General features: G+C 36.9%; 1 protein-coding gene across 1 annotated transcript; it reads left to right on the top strand.

Moving 5' to 3' along the window:
* The first annotated feature begins 959 nt into the window (after positions 1–959).
* LOC107585872 (unconventional myosin-If-like) lies at positions 960–19,577 on the top strand. Its single transcript, XM_016273046.1, has 28 exons — positions 960–977; positions 7,266–7,397; positions 8,680–8,769; positions 8,871–8,965; positions 10,079–10,166; positions 10,254–10,343; positions 10,442–10,573; positions 11,365–11,499; positions 11,607–11,739; positions 11,867–12,063; positions 12,144–12,224; positions 12,845–12,931; positions 13,027–13,113; positions 13,218–13,385; positions 13,497–13,582; positions 13,851–13,932; positions 14,033–14,139; positions 14,239–14,337; positions 14,614–14,758; positions 14,907–15,021; positions 15,420–15,589; positions 15,865–16,010; positions 17,884–18,030; positions 18,114–18,262; positions 18,355–18,414; positions 18,523–18,748; positions 18,819–18,991; positions 19,077–19,577. Exons 1-28 carry the CDS (start codon positions 975–977, stop codon positions 19,151–19,153), a joined length of 3,300 nt encoding a protein of 1,099 aa, XP_016128532.1. The 5' UTR covers positions 960–974; the 3' UTR covers positions 19,154–19,577.
* Positions 19,578–20,248: the final 671 nt, after the last annotated feature.

Below are 20,248 nucleotides of genomic sequence, written 5' to 3'. Positions count from 1 at the left end.
CTAGGGCTCCGTAAGGTAGCTATCTCTAGGAGAGTGATAAACGCTGAAATAATACTCGGCAGAGGGAAGGGATCAGAGTGAGTGTTAAATAGTGAGGGAGTGATATGAAACAGCTGGGTGCAATCAGTGTAAACAGGTGTGTGCAATTCGTGCTGAGTGCAATCAGTGCAATGCATGATGGGAAATGTAGTCCGGGGTGATGTGCAACAGTGTGTAGTGCGAGAGTCAATGAATAGGAAAGTTCATGGACCGGATTCGTGACAATTACCAGTACTGATTTCATTAAATTCCTTTGAACACGACTGCTCAAAAATTTATGAAACCTACACATTCAAAACATTATTACTCTGAAATGTTTAATGTAAATGTTAAGTGTAAGTGAACTGTTAAGTACTGTAAGGTCTTTCATGACACTATGTTGGGGTGTGAATTTAATAGGTGCTTGATATAAAATAAATGGTGCTTTAAAAAGTCCTTGAATCTGGTGTTCATGAAAGAGTGGGAACCCTGAAAACAGAGAAAACATCTTTCACAAACATCTACATGTCTGTCTCCTTTAAAATATTTATAGTATATATGATGAGTTGTATTTATAAGGGCTATTATAACACAATTCTATAACACGAACCGCATCCGCATCCGCACCCTGGCACCCTTCCGGACCGCGAGCCGTAAAGGCCCGGGTATAGGGCCTACTTCACTTTCTAAGTTCCGTTCCGTCTCGCGCATAGCCGCGTCCGCACGTCTTTCAAAAAGTATGCTCAACCGCGGATGAGTGCGGACGGACGAGCTCGACACAGGCGCAGTACCACCTACTTGACTTGCGCTCTGTCTCAACTTTCACCTCGCGTATGCGCTGTTGTACGCGGACGCGGGCGGCCGAAGTATACTTTGGCCTTAACACAGCACTATTTTAAGTGAGCAGCGCGTCAAAACAGCGGAGCGGATCACATAACAAGCGCTCAGGGTCGTTTATGGTAAATATCTTTCAGCGCTATATCCTCTAGTATTTTTTATCAAAAGCCAAACGCGCTTTATTCGAGCCCTTTCAGCTCCGTGCGCTTTCTCTCTCTCGGGAACAACAAAACACAGCAGAAAACAACAACTCTGCAAATATAGTTATTTTTCATACTATCTATTTATCGGTCTATAACCTATGACTCTGACCGTTCAAACCAGATGTGACAAGACGTTTGTGATCTACATTTAGCATTATTAATCTGTAGGCTAAGAACATTTCAAAAGAATCATGTAGGCTAATTATAATTGGGAAAATTGTTGTTAGATGGGTAGAATAGAACTTAAACTTTGTAATTGCTAGTTATCTTTCTTTTCTGCTCAAGATGAGAACGTTTTGATTATTGTAGTTACATTGTTTTTAGATAAAGCTTTTAAGTAGGCTAAAATATTAAAATAGTATAGATTTCAGGAGGAAACCCCTGAACAGAAACAGTATTTTTTTCTGTCACATTGCCTCGCATATATCTAAATGTAAAAATGTAATACATGTAAAAGTGTTTTTTTTTATGTAATTGCTAGTTATCTTTCTTTTCTGCTCAAGATGAGAACGTTTTGATTATTGTAGTTACATTGTTTTTAGATAAAGCTTTTAAGTAGGCTAAAATATTAAAATAGTATAGATTTCAGGAGGAAACCCCTGAACAGAAACAGTATTTTTTCTGTCACATTGCCTCGCATATATCTAAATGTAAAAATGTAATACATGTAAAAGTGTTTTTTTTTCTTTTCTCGGATCTCTGCTTGGAAGAAAATATAGTGGAATATAGCCTTGGAAATTTAATTGAAAACCCCTGACTTATATAGTACTTTATATACTTTAATATATACAAATACTTTATTTGTATGGTTTTGTAATATCTGTGTCACATATTTCCTTGTGTGTCGTGGTAGATCGGACTCTTATAGAATTTCATTACAGAAAAACTGTTTTGAAGATGTTAATGGATTAAAACATAGCCAATAAATAACAGGCTGGATGTACAATAACCTTACATCTTAACACCTCTTTTTAAATTTTTTTTACAAAGCAGATCATAGAATATATATTTTGTCTATAGCCTATAAAACAGCTTCATAAATAGGAAGATTTCAATACATGAGGATTCTGAATGAGATTTTTTTGATAAATCTATCAAAATCTTTGATAAATGAGACTCGGACTCGTGACCAAAGACTCGAGACTTGACTCGGACTCCAGGATAAAGACTTCAGACTTGACTCGGACTCCAGGTTAAAGACTTCAGACTTGACTCGGACTCCAGGTTAAAGACTTCAGACTTGACTCGGACTCCAGGTTAAAGACTTCAGACTTGACTCGGACTCCAGGTTAAAGACTTCAGACTTGACTCGGACTCCAGGTTAAAGACTTCAGACTTGACTCGGACTCCAGGTTAAAGACTTCAGACTTGACTCGGACTCCAGGTTAAAGACTTCAGACTTGACTCGGACTCCAGGTTAAAGACTTCAGACTTGACTCGGACTCCAGGTTAAAGACTTCAGACTTGACTCGGACTCCAGGTTAAAGACTTCAGACTTGACTCGGACTCCAGGTTAAAGACTTCAGACTTGACTCGGACTCCAGGTTAAAGACTTCAGACTTGACTCGGACTCCAGGTTAAAGACTTCAGACTTGACTCGGACTCCAGGTTAAAGACTTCAGACTTGACTCGGACTCCAGGTTAAAGACTTCAGACTTGACTCGGACTCCAGGTTAAAGACTTCAGACTTGACTCGGACTCCAGGTTAAAGACTTCAGACTTGACTCGGACTCCAGGTTAAAGACTTCAGACTTGACTCGGACTCCAGGTTAAAGACTTCAGACTTGACTCGGACTCCAGGTTAAAGACTTCAGACTTGACTCGGACTCCAGGTTAAAGACTTCAGACTTGACTCGGACTCCAGGTTAAAGACTTCAGACTTGACTCGGACTCCAGGTTAAAGACTTCAGACTTGACTCGGACTCCAGGTTAAAGACTTCAGACTTGACTCGGACTCCAGGTTAAAGACTTCAGACTTGACTCGGACTCCAGGTTAAAGACTTCAGACTTGACTCGGACTCCAGGTTAAAGACTTCAGACTTGACTCGGACTCCAGGTTAAAGACTTCAGACTTGACTCGGACTCCAGGTTAAAGACTTCAGACTTGACTCGGACTCCAAGTTAAAGACGTGTGAACATCTCTGGCTGAGGTCCAAAACAACCTAAAACTCTGTTGACTTCCATTGTATGGATCAGCTATTTCAAAATGTTTAACTTCTGAATGACTCACAACTTTGCTAACTTTGCGTTAGCCATTTTTGGAATGTGAAGATCAGTAGGCACTTTCCACTGGTCAAGCATTTTCCACTATTACCATGGCTATTACCATGCAGTTCTAGTGGCAAAGAGGAACATCAGTGATGTCATTCCAAAAATAATCAAACTGTTTTTGACTTTGAAATGAAAGTCAGTAGGCTCCAAAACAACCTCAAACCCCACTTTTATTGTATGGACAAAAACAAACCACGGAGACATTTTTAAAATATCTTCTTTTGGAAGATATAATATAATATAATATAATATCGTCTTCCTCTACAAAGAAGAAAGTCATACAGGTTTGGATGTTTTAAGTACGGTCCATATATATTTGAGAACCAGCAGAGAAGAAGACGTTTATTTGACCTCAAGTGTTGTTTGCGAGTTTTATGAAGCAACAAAAGGCTTTGCCAAAGTTCTGTCAGCTGTGTTCAAAATCGCAAACTCAAGTATTTCTTGTTTATTTACCTTGTGACCCTTAAAAATGGTACAAAGAAGAAAGTCATACAGGTTTGGATGTTTTAAGTACGGTCCATATATATTTGAGAACCAGCAGAGAAGAAGACGAGTTTTATGAAGCAACAAAAGGCTTTGCCAAAGTTCTGTCAGCTGTGTTCAAAATCGCAAACTCAAGTATTTCTTGTTTATTTACCTTGTGACCCTTAAAAATGATGAACTATATAGTATGAATGTGCGAGTGTCAATATAATCCAAACATACTACATTTGTAATGTTCTCATTTTCATGTGGCATATCAGCATCAGTAGTGTTGCTTCATTGCCATTCACAAATCCTCTCCCATGGCCTCATGGGATTTTTTAGAATCACCACCCCAGTCCCAAAATGGCCAATTACATCATGAAAGCCCTCAGTAGCATCTTACCAAAGAAAACATGTGACCATTTAACCAAAGCATCAGGCTTTGATGAATAACAAGTGCACTCAGCTAATAAAGGCATCATGGGATAAAAAAAAAGAAAAATCCCTCCTTCAGGATACTTTTCACCTACTGGTTTGTGAATACTGTGAGTTTGGACATAATACTCTTTTCATATACTGCCCACTTTATAGTAGGGAAATAGGACTGTTTGTAATCAGTCTCCATCTATGCTTTCTATCATATTAGACATTTACATCAGCACAGACATCAGTGAATCATTGTCTTTGTCAATATCTTTAATTTCTGAATGATTCACAATGCTTTCATTAGCCAATTATGGAATTTGAAGATCAGATGAGGGTGTTTTCTACTTTTTTGCTAGTTCTAGTAGCTAAGAGGAACATTAGTGATGTACAATGAGTAGCAAATATTTATTCTTCATTCTGTAGATTACACATCTTAGTTCTCGCATTTGCAGCACATTATGAACATTATGTAGCCTGTAATATCTCAGTACCTCTTTCAGCGAAAGAGACGTGTATCTTCAGAAAATCCAGTGTCCATCGAACAACAGTTAATTCATTTATAATCTTATGAGTCTGTACCTCTGTTGTAGCTCACATAGGTACGATGACCACCCTCCTTGTGTGATGTTTGAGCTGCGGTTGAAACAAAAGCTAGGAATTCAGACCACAAACCCAGAAAAGGGTTTACAGCTTTCTAACGGTGCAACACATCAAAAGAAAAGAAGCCTTAAGGAGCTTATTTAGAAAAACATCTGGTTTACCTCAAATTTAAATGCAAAAATTAATGTTGAGGCTTAGATATTTCAGCACTATGAGACTGGCATGCTGGATTTAACTTCGACCTCTCCAACTGTAATTTTAGAGTGCTTTCTGTGTAAAAAAGAAAGTCTTTTAATTAAAATGTGTTGAATTGTGCATTTCGTGCCGAATATAGTTATTGGTGATTTTGCGAAGAAAGCCACAACCTTTAATTGTACGTAGGATGTAATACATCAAAATGTGACACAGACACACAGTAGGTATATAACTTCCTTACATCTGCTGCCTGTTGCTTGGAAACTATCTGTGGTTTCCTGTCCTGTTGTTAACCACAGACAACTACCTTAGTTCAATCACCTAGTTATTTAGACTGGACCAGTTCCAAAGTATGGTAATTAGAGAAGCTACATTTCAACCTACCTACAATCAACATTGACTAATTTAGCTTACCCTTACCTATACCTCAGTAGAGTCAAAATCCCCATTTAAACAGATGCATTTGTAATGCTGTGAGAGTTGCATACACCTTCCATTGTACTTTATACTGACTTATGTAGGAGGAAAGCTTTCTACATATTGTACTTCAAAAGTCATCTTGTAAAGGATTTAACTATGAAATACTTGTCATGTAATGCTGAACATCTTAAACCATTTTAAAATCTGAAGATGAACACATTCTCTTTTTTGCACCAGCACACAACGTTGCAAGATTTTCAGAAACATGTTTTTGACTTTGTATTTGTGAAGGCCATGTTTCCTTTTAAAACAAGTTTAGGTGTACATAGATGTGCATCTCGGTTCAGCTTTTAGCTTCTCCCCTTCTCTATCTGCAGTCACCAGAGGTTAGAAATAGTGGTAAATACTTCAGTTACAGGGAAGATTGAAAGAGGAACTGGATGCTGTAAGTCTCTGTTTGGACCATGACTAAGTTTTCCAAAGGCAGCATCTTTCACTCGCTTCAATATCGGTGCAATATGTCACTTTTAAAACCTTTGCTATTTGTACAGGATATATATTTAGATGTAAAAGGATGACATACTGCCTATGTAATCAGAAAAGTTTAAAATTTTTTAATAAACTCTTGTTTCCTGTTTAATGCCACTAATGCAATTGTTTTTTTCATTGAGATACATTGAAATGCTCTGGCTAAAATATACCCTAAGCCTCCACAAAAGTCAAAAAGCCTCTTCAAAAGTCAGCCTGGCTACATTCTTGTGTGGGATGCCCACTTTTAACAATTTAGTCAATTCATGATGGATAAAATCCAGCCCTATATATATTTTCAATATGTTTATGTAAGTAAAATGGATTGTGGATTTCATTCCATATTAGATTTACACTCCTTGATCTCAGCATCAAGGTACCATATAATCTCTTCTGACTTCCTGTTGACCTGTTCAGTTTCTAGTAAGAAAGAAACCATGGGTTCCCTGAAGAATTTTCTTTTATAATAATTTAGAAATATTCTAGTGCTGTCAAACGATTAATCGCGATTAATCGCATCCAAAATAAAAGTTTTTGTTTACATAATATATGAGTGTGTACTGTGTATATTTATTATGTATAATATAGTGCTGTCAAGCGATTAATCGTGATTAATCACATCCAAAATAAAAAAAATTTGTTTACATAATATATGTGTGTTTATTGTGTGTATTTATTATGTATATATAAATACAAACACATGCATGTATATATTTAAGAAAAATATGTTATGTTTTTATATTAAATATATTTTTATATAATATAAAATATAAGAATGTAAATATATAAATACTGTATGTGTGTGTATTTATATATACATATTAAATATACTCAGTACACATACATATATTATGTAAGCAAAAACATTTGTTTTGGATGCGATTATTCGCGATTAATTATTTGGCAGCACTAGTATAATATAAATACAAACACATGCATGTATATATTTAATAAAAATATGTTGTTTATATATTAAATATATTTATATATGATATAAAATATAATAATATAAATATATAAATGTATATACATGTAAATATGGTCAAAATATATACTGTATGTGTGTGTGTGAATTTATATATACATAATAAATAAACAGTACACATACATATATTATGTAAACAAAAACTTTTATTTTGGATGCGATTAATCGTGATTAATCATTTGTCAGCACTAAAATATCCATTGCTAATTTATGATTAAAATAAGTAATTTGCTAAAGACTACAACTAAAATTTTAAAATTCCTACAAATGGACGTTGTGACTCTATTCTCTCTCTCTTTCTATCATCTGTCCTGCAGGGCAGTAAGTATCACTGGCAGAGCCAGAATGTCAAGCAGAGTGGTGTTGATGACATGGTGCTTCTCTCCAAGATCACTGAAGATGCCATCGTGGAAAATCTCAAAAAGAGATACATGGACGACTACATCTTTGTATCCTTGATATCAAAGGGATTTAAAGGGTTAGTTCACCCAAAAATGAAAATTAGCCCATAAATTACTCACCCTCAAGTCATCCTATGTGTATATGACGTTCTTCTTCCAGACGAATCCAGTCTGAGTTATATTTAAAATTGTCTTTGATCATTCAAACTGTTTCATGGCACTCAGCAGGCATTGCATGCATCAGTCCAAAAGAAGTTAAATAAAAAGCAGCCATCCATAAAAAATGACTCACACGGCTCCAGGTGGTGAACAAAGGCCTTCTGTAGCGAATCGATGCGTTTTTGTAAGAAAAATATTCATATTCAAAACGTAATAATCACTTTAATGCTCACTGTTGTAAATGGAAGCAGCTCCGGGAGGATGATGTATGAGTTCAGCTTTGCGCATGCACCGCTCAGAAGTGACGCATGCGGAAGCACAGGGGAGAGATCAAAACAAAACAACGATCACTAATTAGAAGTACAAAACGAGGATTTGTAAAGAAGAATGTTGATTCTTATGTCAATATAAGCCAAGAGGAGACTGGTTTTCCTTTGCTAAAGTAAGGAAACTTTGCTTCCTTTGCTCCTGTTAGCAAATGTTGGTTTTCACAAGACTCACCGGCGCATGCGCAACGCTGAACTCATACGTCATCCGCCCGGAGCTGCTTCCGTGTACAACTGTTGGCGCAAGCTACATTAAAGTGCTTATTACATTTTGAATATGGATATTATTCTTACAAAAACACATCGATTGGCTACAGAAGGCCTTTGTTCACCGCCCGGAGCCGTGTGAGACATTTTTTATGGATGGGCGCTTTTTATTTAACTTCTTTTGGACTAATCCATGCAACACCCGCTGAGTGCCATGAAACAGCTTGAAAGATCAAAGACCTTTCTTTATTTTAACTCCGACTGAATTCGTCTGAAAGAAGAAAGTCATATACACCTAGGATGACTTGAGGGTGAGTAATTTATGGGCTAATTTTCATTTTTGGGTGAACTAACCCTTTAACACACTCCTCTCAGCTGATCAGTTAGCACTGTTTGTGCTGTTGCTGTTTTTAAGACTTTGAAGTTTTGTCTTCCTCTTTTGTTTACGTGCATCTCAATAATTAGCACACACTCACTTCCTGATTTTACATGACGCTTAGCAGCCACTCTTTTGTTGTTCCATGAAAACAGCACATGACTACTGCTTTAATTACATTTTTTTTAATGAGTTGAACTGAAAAACAGAGATGGGTTGAATTTAACTGGATTGTTCATATGTCCTTAACTGTGGTTTGAAGACATATATAGGGCCTGTATTGATATCGGTGAATCCCTTCAAACAGATGCCATACTTCACTGACCGTGAGATTGAGCTCTACCAAGGAGCTGTAGGTCAAATACCTTAAACACTTACTGTCATTACAGTAAGCATTAGCATTTACCATGATAGTATTATGCCAGATTTACAGCTATTTCTTTTTTTCTTCAGGCCCAATATGAGAACCCACCACACATTTATGCTCTGACAGACAACATGTACAGGAACATGATGATTGACAGCGAAAATCAATGTGTCATTATAAGGTTTGTGGTGCTCGCATGATACATGCCACCTGTTTCAACACGGATTTGATGTTCTTCCTGTGACTTGCCACGTTCAAACCAAAGTCCACTTTCACATGCAGGCCACACCTCCAGATCAAACCGCTAGAGAAGAAATATCATGGAATTCACATGACTCGCTTCTGGTTTAACATTCAAAGAAATCCGCTTTTGTATACATTTCCAGTTCTGAGAAAGAGGTCTGTGACCTTTCATTGTCTAACAGCTCGAGATGAAAGTTGTGCAATCCACTGCATTTTCAAGCCATCTCAGCCGTTTTGCAGACATCCACATTTCGGTATCAGTGTCATTCGCTGATATCATTTTTAACTCTCTTCGGTACCATTGTCACTGTTGGCAGTTCCTTCCCTTGTTTGTCACACCCACAAAAGTCTTTGCAGCAGTGGTCACCATTCTTAGTATAGTTTCCTTCCTGATTTACACAGAGAAGAGCTGGCCAATTTAGTTTCCTAATAGCTTTCTGAAACCAAAGGCTGCTTGCTACCTTGCTGCCCAGCTTATGTAGTTTATGTAAAAGTTCATCATCAGGTACCTTCCAAAGGGCCAAACCATCACATCTAATGAACTAGAACAAATCAAGCAAGGTTTAGACATACATGACCAAGCAAAATGTAATATATAAAATTACTATTTCTCAGTAGAACGGAATAAAAAAGTTGAATTAATTTAGTTCCGTTATAATTTCAACCAACCACTGATATTATACAACCAGGGCGTATTATAGGCACTGCAGTATGTATCTGATTAACCAAATAGGGGCATCTTAATGTTGCAAGATGTGTCCTGTTGCCTTCCTACTTTTTGGGTCTCGGCCAATGAGGGTGAGAATAGCCATTTGTAGGCGTACCAATTAATTCAGCCATGAGTGCTATAATTTCTTTTTAACAAAGAATTAAAAAGGGGTTTAAAAGCCACTGCTCACAACTTCCTGTGACAGTGACGCCACCTTTTAAAAGCATGCTCGTGTGTGAATGTGAATTCAAACAGCACTGATGTACAGGTGATGAATCACGTTGAATCAGAGAGACTTAACATAATCAGGGAGTTATGTTCTTCTCTTATGTTTGTGTTCAGTGGGGAAAGCGGAGCAGGAAAAACAGTTGCTGCTAAATACATTATGGGTTACATCTCTAAAGTATCAGGAGGAGGAGCTAAAGTACAGGTAACAATTGTGTTTGAAATACCTTTTTACCGTTTTAGAAGCAAATGGCAGATCTAAAATGTATGCTGTGTTGTTTTTGTTATTCAGCATGTAAAGGAAATTATCCTGCAGTCAAACCCTCTGCTGGAAGCCTTTGGCAATGCGAAGACAGTCCGCAACAACAATTCAAGTCGCTTTGTGCGTTTCACACTCACATATATGCAGCTCAGTTTTATGAATTTGCAACACGCAAACCTGTGTTCCATTACTGTGAGTAATGCTAGCTCGATTGACAGGGCAAATACTTTGAGATCCAGTTTAGTCGAGGAGGAGAGCCAGACGGTGGGAAAATCTCCAACTTCCTGCTCGAAAAATCAAGAGTCGTGAACCAGAATGAAAATGAAAGGAGCTTTCACATCTTCTACCAGGTAGAAAAATGTTCTAAGTATAGGAACATTTCTTTTGTTTAGACATTGTCTTAAATGTAAAATATTTGAATTAAGTCACTGAGATCACAGGATTTAAAAAAAAAATTTACTTTAAAAGATATTAGAAATACACAACAGAAAACAAAAGGGAAATAAAGAAAACAGCTGTCACCATCAAAAATAAATTAAATATGCAATAGGATATATATATAATATTAGTGCTGTCAAACGATTAATCGCGATTAATCACATTCAAAATAAAAGTTTTTGTTTATATAATATATGTGTGTGAACTGTGTATATTTACACACACATGCATGTATATATTTAAGAAAAATATGTTGTGTTTATATATTAAATATATTTATAAATAATACTAATTATATGAATATACATATATGCATGTAAATAAATACATGTAAATATTTTAAAAATATATACATGCATGTGTGTGTATTTATATATACATATATATATATATATATATATATAAATTTTTTGTTTTTTTTGTTTGTTTAATAGGGCTTAGAAAAACCAATAGGAAAAGGGAACAAAAACACTACAAAAATCCACATCAGTCACCATCAAAAATACATTTTATATGTAACATTATTTAAATAATGGTTTAATATATTTATTATTTAAATATATTAAATATTTAATGAAATATGCATCTGGAAAATTCATAGAATCAAAAGTGATTCATGCTGATCACACAAAATTTTCAGATAATACTAATGGGTAGCATGAATAGCTAATGAATTAACCACCTCTCTCTCTCTCTTTTTAAGCTAATAGATGGTTGCACGCCGCAGCAGAAGGAAGACTTGGGAATTATGACCCCAGATTACTACTACTATCTGAACCAATCTGGAACATACAAGGTGGATGGAACTAATGATAGCAAGGACTTCCAAGAAACCATGGTACATATTTTCTTCATTTTCTTCAAATTATCATGCCAGATTATGTGTCTCCTCTCAAACACTTTGAGAACAGTTCAGTTTTCGCTACAAATTTTTGATGTCTACAGGAAGCTATGCAGGTGATCGGCATACCGGAGATGTTTCAGAGGCAGGTGCTGCAGATTGTAGCTGGCATCTTACATCTGGGCGCTGTCAGTTTCATTGAGGCGGGAAACTATGCGCAGGTGGAGAGCACGGACTGTAAGTGATATGTAGATGGAGTTTGCCCATTTGCTGTTCTGAGTAATAATAGTGACTGATTATTTTTATCTTTGGAAATGTTCTGTTAGACTTTGCATTGACATTTTTTACCCTGCTTTCAACCCAGTACTGGCGTTCCCTGCATACCTGCTGGGTATCGACCAAAATCGTCTACAGGAGAAGCTCACCAGCAGGAAAATGGACTCCAAATGGGGTGGTAAATCTGAAACCATCGATGTGACTCTGAACAGAGAACAAGCGAACTACACGCGTGACGCTCTCTCCAAAGCACTCTACGCCCGTCTGTTTGACTACCTGGTTGAGGTTAGTGAACGGCGTATGAACACCCAATAACCATTGGTTGAGGGAAAAAGGTCATTTTTTACCTTTCTCTGTCTGAGCAGGCAATAAATAAAGCCATGCAGAAGCCCATTGAGGAGCTCAGTGTTGGTGTTCTGGATATTTATGGATTTGAAATATTCCAGGTGAATATCCTCTCCTTTATATCCTATCCTCTGATTGTTATTGCATATTATAAAGAGGGAATTTTAATCTTCTACTCATTAATCAGCCAATTAGGTATATTTGTCATTTTAATTAACAGTAAATATACACCGCCATTCAAAAGTCTGGGGGCAGTAAGAGTTTTGAAATATAAAAAAAATACTACTTAAATTCAGCAAGAATGCATCAAGTGAAGGTAAAGACATTTATGTTACAAAATATTAACAAAATTTAATATTGTTTTTATGCAAAAAATAATCAACATTGATAATAAGAAGTGTTTCTTAAGCAAAACAACATATTATTATTTTAAAATATATTAAAATTAATTATTTTAATGTTATTTTAAAATTGTATTTTTACTGTATTTTTTAACAAATAAATGCAGCCTTGGTGAACCTAAGAGTCTTATTTCAGTAACAGGAAAAAATCTTAACGACCCCAAACGTTTGAACGCTAGACATATTTTGTGTTTTTAATGACTATTTTCAAATGTGAAGGTTCTTAAGTAACATTCTTTGACATTTTTAAGTACATTTAAATTCAATTTTATTATTAATAACAATTATCTGTTTGTTTGTTTGTTTGATTTTTTCTCTAGAGGAATGGTTTTGAGCAGTTCTGTATCAACTTTGTGAATGAAAAGTTGCAGCAGATCTTTATTGAGCTGACACTGAAAGCAGAACAGGTACAGTAAACAATTCTTTCATCATACTTTTCACTAGTATCTCTCTTGATGTGTATAAAGTCTCAATCGGACTTATTGTTCTTTACATCCCGCAGGAAGAGTATGTACAGGAAGGCATCAAATGGACACCCATAGAATACTTTAACAACAAAATTGTGTGTGACTTAATAGAAAATAAACTGGTAAGCAAGTAGAGAGACTGTGCTATATTAATGAATAGCACAATTACTAATTAATAACAATTCGTCAATTTGTCAACTGTAACCCTGTTCCCCCTCAATCCCAGAATCCTCCCGGCATCATGAGTGTGCTGGATGATGTGTGTGCTACCATGCATGCCAAAGGAGATGGTGCTGATATGACTCTGCTTCAGAAGCTACAGGCTGCGGTGGGGACACACGAGCACTTCAACAACTGGAACTCTGGTTTCGTCATTCACCACTACGCTGGCAAGGTGTGTTACGACTTTTGACCTTCAGTACTTACCAACCTCAAACTTTTGAACAGTAGTGCATATGCTGTAGCACTCCTAAATTGCTTCTTATTACCTACTTCTTTGATTCAGGTGTCGTATGATATCTGCGGTTTCTGTGAGCGAAACAGAGACGTGCTTTTCCCTGACCTCATAGAACTGATGCAAAGCAGCCAATTGTAAGTGCTAATTCTCACTTTCTCTTTCGTCATAAGAATTGTTTATATTCAGAGGTTGTTTTAGGTTTGGTAAAGGGTAGAGAACTTAATATAACAGGAAGCCAGGAACAACAGAACAAAGACAGATGAGTGTAATCAATTTTCCCTGAAATACTGGCTTTCTACTCCTGGAAAGCACTAGCAAATTGGCAGAACCCCTTTTTTTCCCCCATAATCTCAATCAACATGTTCCAAACATCCAAAAATATTGATCTCTCTGGCATTGCAGCGACTTCATTCGGAGCCTCTTCCCAGAAAACCTCAATACGGATAAGAAAGGTAGACCAACCACTGCTAGCTCGAAGATCAAAGTAAGACCAATGTCTTTAATAAACTCTTACTCTTCTGAGGATAAGCACACTTGTCACATTTCCTTTATCTGGAGTCACTCACTGACTGTCTGGTCCACAGAGACAAGCCAACGAGTTGGTTAGCACACTGATGAAGTGCACACCGCACTACATCCGCTGCATCAAACCCAACGAGACCAAGAGGCCCAAAGACTGGGAGGAGAGCAGGTGAGTCGAGTTCATTCAAATAGGACTCCAGATATTTCGCAAAGATGGTGTAAATGAACTACAACGTGCTATTCATAAATTTGACTTTTATGTTCCCAGAGCGAAACATCAGGTGGAATATCTGGGCTTGAGGGAAAATATTAGGGTACGACGTGCCGGCTTTGCTTATCGTAGAATCTTCCAGAAGTTTTTACAGAGGTAAGAGCAAGCCTGAAAAAATATGTTGGTCATAAAATAGCTTTAGAAAATGTGACTACGCAGATATTTTAGTAGCATTGCAGTCCAATACTTGAATTAGCTCTGGGTTTTTCCAGTTAAGTGAATTAACCTCAGGTGAGGGATCTCAAATAAATTAGTCTCAGCGGAAATATTGCTGATGTGTTAATCTTGACCCCTCAGGAGTGCTAATTTTAAGGGTGATTTCCCTGGTGTGTTAATCTCAGCGCTAACTGAAACACACTTGTGTTTTGCTAGGTATGCCATTATAACAGCAGAGACGTGGCCATGTTGGCGAGGTGCGGAACAGCAGGGCGTTTTGCACCTCTTGCGTTCTGTTAACATGGACACAGATCAGTACCAAATGGGCCGCACCAAAGTCTTCATCAAGAATCCAGAGTCGGTGAGGCTCAGAAATCTTAAAAAAGTCACAAAAATAATAAATAAGACCTAGGACTCCTAAAAGAAGGCCATTAATAAACTGTTGGTCAAATCCAGACTTTCCCGTAAGTAACTTTTCTTGTTTCAACTCACATTTCTTTTAACTGTAGCTGTTTTTGCTGGAGGAGATGCGAGAGAGGAAGTTTGATACGTTCGCCAGAACCATCCAGAAGGCATGGAGGAAATACATCGCCAGGAGGAAATATGAACAGATGCGGGAGGAGGGTGAGTGCAAGTTTACAAGTGTACAAAACCTGGAGACTTCCTACAAAGGTAGCATCCTAACAATCATAGAACTTCATAAGTCATTGATTTGAAGCAGTCTACATAGGCAGCAACTCACAAACAGTGTTCCTATTCGTTTTGAAAGACTCTGCTGTTAGCATTTTAGCTAAGCTAATGGCAGTATCCTCTAATAAGCATAAAAGTACACTGCTGGGTATCTATTTTGAATTATACCCAACTATTTTAGGTGATAATTTTAGATGATTTAGTATTAAAATAAATAGATTTATTTATAATCTACTTTTCTGTTTTGTAATGTTTACATCGCATATGGTATACCCTGTAAGAGAAAACTCGGTATGTGAGGTACTTATTCTGTCTCTTTATGTCATTTTCAGCCTCTGATATACTGTATAACTTTAAAGAACGACGTAGGAATAGTATAAACAGGAACTTTGTCGGCGATTACCTTGGCATGGAAGAGAGACCTGAACTCCGGCAGTTCATGGCCAAGAGGGAGCGAGTCGACTTTGCAGACTCGGTCAACAAGTTTGACCGTAGGTTCAAGGTGAGAAACTAATAAGCAAAAATGATGTGTACAGTTTAAAAGTTTGGAGTTGATCATTTCATTTTTATGTTTCTGAAAGAAGTATTCAGAAAACTGATTATTATTAATGTTGAAAACAGTTTCTGTTAATGCTGCTTAGTGTTTTTGTGGAAGCAATTGTGGAAGCATTTTTCAGGATTCTTGTGTAAATAAAAAGTTCAAAAGAACAGCAATTATTTCAAATAGGTTAAATAAGGGCATAAATAAGATACAATTATTTCTCGCTGTTTTTTTAGTCTATCAAGAGGGATTTAATACTGTCACCGAAATCCATCTATCTAATCGGTCGCGAAGCGATAAAGAAAGGACCAGAGAAAGGCCAGATAAAGGAAGTTCTGAAAAGAAAGCTGGACATTGGAAGTGTCCGTTCAATCTCTTTGAGGTAAGTTGCTGCTTCATATCGCCTGTTTTACATGTATATATTGTATGCCGGTACCATATAAATCAATGTATATATATTTGTTTAAGAAACACATGTATTATTGTGACCACAAACAAAAGGGTGGATTCTTAGTCTAAGAATATAGTGGCATTTTTGTAGCAATTACACATTGCTTGTTTAACAAAGGATAGCTATGAAAATGATTTGTAAATGTGTAAATGAAGAGTTAATTTGCAAAAACAGATATTTCAAAATTCATGTTTTTTCATTGTGCGTTCCAGTTAATCTCAATCAAACTGCAGTTGGGTTATTTGGATTAGGTAAAAAAATACTTAAAAATACAGCTAACCAACACAATTAAAACATGATAACATAATAAAAAACATGATTTTTGAATAAAAAAAAAACAAAAAATCGGAGTTATCTGTTTTTGCAAATAAACTCTTCAAATATTAAACTTGTAAAAATCTCAATCGCATATCCCAAAAGGCATTACACATTTAGCAACAATCAGCTAGATGTACACCTGTTTGTGAAAATCATTGCCTGTTATTTATACTCTGTATTTTGCTCTCTGGGCCTGAGCAAATTTGATAAAGCTGTTCATTTACACTGTGTCTACTTTGTAAACAATAATGCTTACATGCAGATTTATTACTGTGTGACACAAACAAGCTGCCAGACCACCACTGCTGCTACAGCAGAAGAGCTTATATGGAAGTTCTGCGGGGTCAAACTATTTGCAAAGTGCAAAAAGGAAATTTGTAAACAGGAAATGAGTTCATATTTATGGCGGCTCGGTTCTTGTTTTCTGCCTTATATGTCAAGTCTGAGAGAGAATGAAAGCGGTTTTGAACAAGAGGGAGAGGGATGGTGCTTGTCTCATGATGATGATTAATGATGATATATCAAAGACGTATGAAGATAATGTGAAAATCAATTACACATTAGTCAATAACAACATTTTCTGTGCTTTGATATTTTATCAGTCATGCCCTCTCTCATCTCCTCTCCTCTTCTGTCCTTAATTGCTCATAATTCTTCTTCTTCTTCAGTGTGTAAGTTTGAGCTGTGCACACAAGTGATGAGAAAATGTAATTTTCATTTATATATACATTTGCTGCTAGGTTTTCCTTGACATGGTTTCTTCATAATCACACCCAGAACTCTTTATATCTTTTATACTTAAAAATGATTATACTGAATGGTATCTATTTATAAAAAAAAGTTCAAAGGAACACAATTCTGTTTTGGTATCGAAGGAGGCTTACAGATGGGGCTGTATGGGATTTTTAAAAATGTTTTTGAAAAAATCTCTTATACTATATTGATTAAAAAAACAACAGTAACATGAAAAATTACTACAATTTAAAAGAAATGTTTTCTATTTTAACATTTTTTAAATGTAATTTCATTCTGTGGTTATTACTCTAGTCTTTCACTGTCACACGATCCTTTAGAAAATAATTCCAAAATGCTGATTCGGTGCTCATGAAACATTTCTTGTATTTGTCAATGTTGAAAACAGTTGTGCTGCTTAATATTCTTGTGGAAACCATGATACATTTTCAGGATTTTTGAATGAAATGAATTGAAAGTTCAAAAGAACAGCATTCTTTTGAAACACAAAACATTGTAAATGTTTTTACTGTCTCTCTTGTCCAATTTAATTTATCTTTGAATGGAAATATTAATTTCTTTAAAAAAAAAAAAATGTTTGAGAAACACTGACCAAGACCAGCCTAGAAATGCCCTCAAAAACACTGGACGAATGCTGGGATTATAAGTTATATTGAAACCTTAGCATTCTTGGACAAGCGCCATATTTTATTCAGGAAAAGTAAAAAATGTGTCTTCTTTCATTGCCCTCCAGCACAAGGCAAGACGACTTCTTCATCCTTCACGAGAATGAGTATGACAGTCTTCTGGAGTCCACATTTAAAACTGAGTTCCTCAGTCTGCTTTGCAAGCGTTACGAGGAGCAGACCCGAAGCAAACTCTCACTGTCCTTCAGCGACAGGTGCTGATAACTCTCTATCTCTCGTTCATAGCATTTGTCTCACTCCAGTGCAGAACATAAATGAATACTAATGTTTTGTGCAGGCTGGAGTTCCGAGTGAAGAAGGAGGGCTGGGGAGGAGGCGGCATGCGTGTGGTGGTTTTCCAGACGGGACAGACTGATTTAGCCGTCATCAAACCTGGAGGAAAGACCCTCACTATCTCTATAGGAGATGGACTACCAAAGACATCAAGTACGTGAGATGAATAGATGAATGAAGAGCATCAGCAGTGACAGAATTCTGTTCATTGAGCTTCACTGCATGTACTTTTTGTTTTTCTCCAGAGCCAACCAGGAAAGGCATGCCACAGAGTCAAGGAGGAAGTAACCAGCCACGGCACAGAGGTAGAAAAAGAGTTACAATTCTGAGCTGGAACTGCTGTGTTGAACCACATGGATACATTTTGATTCCCTTTATATTTATTGAAAGCCTCCATATATGATTTTTGACAGGGGGCCATCAGAATGGGGCAGCACAGTTTGCCCGGGCTGGTGCTCAACAGCACCATCAGCCGCAGCAGCAGAGGGAAGCGACATACTCCACACCAATGAAGAACCCTCCACCCAGCAATGCTCTTCCTAAACTGGGATCGCAGAAGAATCCAAGAGGCTCTAGGCTGGCCCAGAATCAGTCCACAAACCTCGACTTCCTCAATGTGCCTGATCAGGGCATGTCAGGGTAAGAGAACACAAATAGAAAACATCTCAAATCCAGGTTTGTAAATACTAAACAGTCTAAAACTTTCCAGAATGCAGCGGAAAAGGAGCATCAACCAACGGCCTCCACCGGCCCCCTCTAGCCGTCCCAAACCTCAGCCCCGACCACAGGGCCCTCGCTGCAGAGCACTTTACCAGTATTTTGGCCAAGATGTGGATGAAATTAGCTTTGATGTCAATGACATCATAGACCTTATCAATGAAGGTGAGAGACTTGGAAATAAGAATGTTGTGATTTCGATTTAATTGGCTGTTGAATTGTTTCTAATGTTCCTCTGGGTTTCATGTAGATCAGTCAGGGTGGTGGCGAGGGCGGATTCATGGGAAGGAGGGTCTCTTTCCTGGGAATTATGTGGAGAAGATCTGACCTGATGAACCTGCACCATGACTTTTGACCTCTAACCTCCACTAGATCATGGAATCTCTTAGGCTCTGGGAATTTTCACTCAAGCCAGTGACGAGATCAGTGACTTGTCACCATTTTGTAGTATTTTTGCAGAATTTTATGTTTTTTTAAACAGACAAATTTGTTGGTACAGTTTTCAGGCTAAGAGAGAGCATACGCTGTTCACAAAGACTCTGCACTGTCCACAAATGACCACTTGACTGCGCTGTTGTGCAGTTTGAAAGTCTAATTTCGTGAAAACTATACGTAAAAAATAAGAAAATATTTTCTGTGCATCAATTTTTTATGCTTCTTTTTATCCTTCTTCTGTGTAAAATCTTCAATCATAAAAAGTATTAATTGATGTCTGATACTAACAGTATTAAAGAGAGCTTTGTTTAACAGATCTCAATGCAGTACTATATTAAAATTTAAATGACATCCTGTAAATAAATATGTAAAGATATATATATTTCCTAATGTTTTAGCCACAAATGTGATTATATTCTTAAAAATAAGGAATATGTCAATTACAATGTGATCATTTAGGATCATGAATGAAAAGACTGAGCAAGCTTTGTTGAATGGAGAATCTGATCAAGTTTGCACCTGGAAGTATGTAGTTATTACCTCTCGAAGCAGTGAAAACTCGGAGCCAAGAAAATGGGAAAGTGGAGCCAAGCCTAAATAACTTTACAATGGAAATTCGTTTTTCCTTGATATCTTTCCCCCTTGTCTAATTTCTGTGGTACATGCATTTGATGTGATATTTGGATTGGATTTGCAGTCGAATTGAGGTTATTAGCCCCTGGCACAAAAGGTGAATGACAGAAAAACGTGTCCTTTGCAGGTGGCTGGGAGGGCTGGTTAAGCAGGTGAGTTCAGACTGAAAGTTTTCTCCACAGAAGGTGCACAGAAACACTACAACAAGAAGCATTACGAGAGTCAGTCCTCATTTTCCATGCTAAACATTTATGCAAAAACCAGCATGTTGCTGAGTGTAAAAAAACAAATACAGATTTAAGCCTGGACATTTGCATGTGATCTTCATGTTAATGAGCGATAACTGCAGCGGTT

Source organism: Sinocyclocheilus grahami, unplaced genomic scaffold (genome assembly GCF_001515645.1).
Source record: "Sinocyclocheilus grahami isolate Dianchi unplaced genomic scaffold, SAMN03320097.WGS_v1.1 scaffold75.1, whole genome shotgun sequence".
In the NCBI taxonomy this organism is placed as follows: domain Eukaryota; kingdom Metazoa; phylum Chordata; class Actinopteri; order Cypriniformes; family Cyprinidae; genus Sinocyclocheilus; species Sinocyclocheilus grahami.
This window is presented reverse-complemented; position numbering and strand designations above follow the sequence as displayed.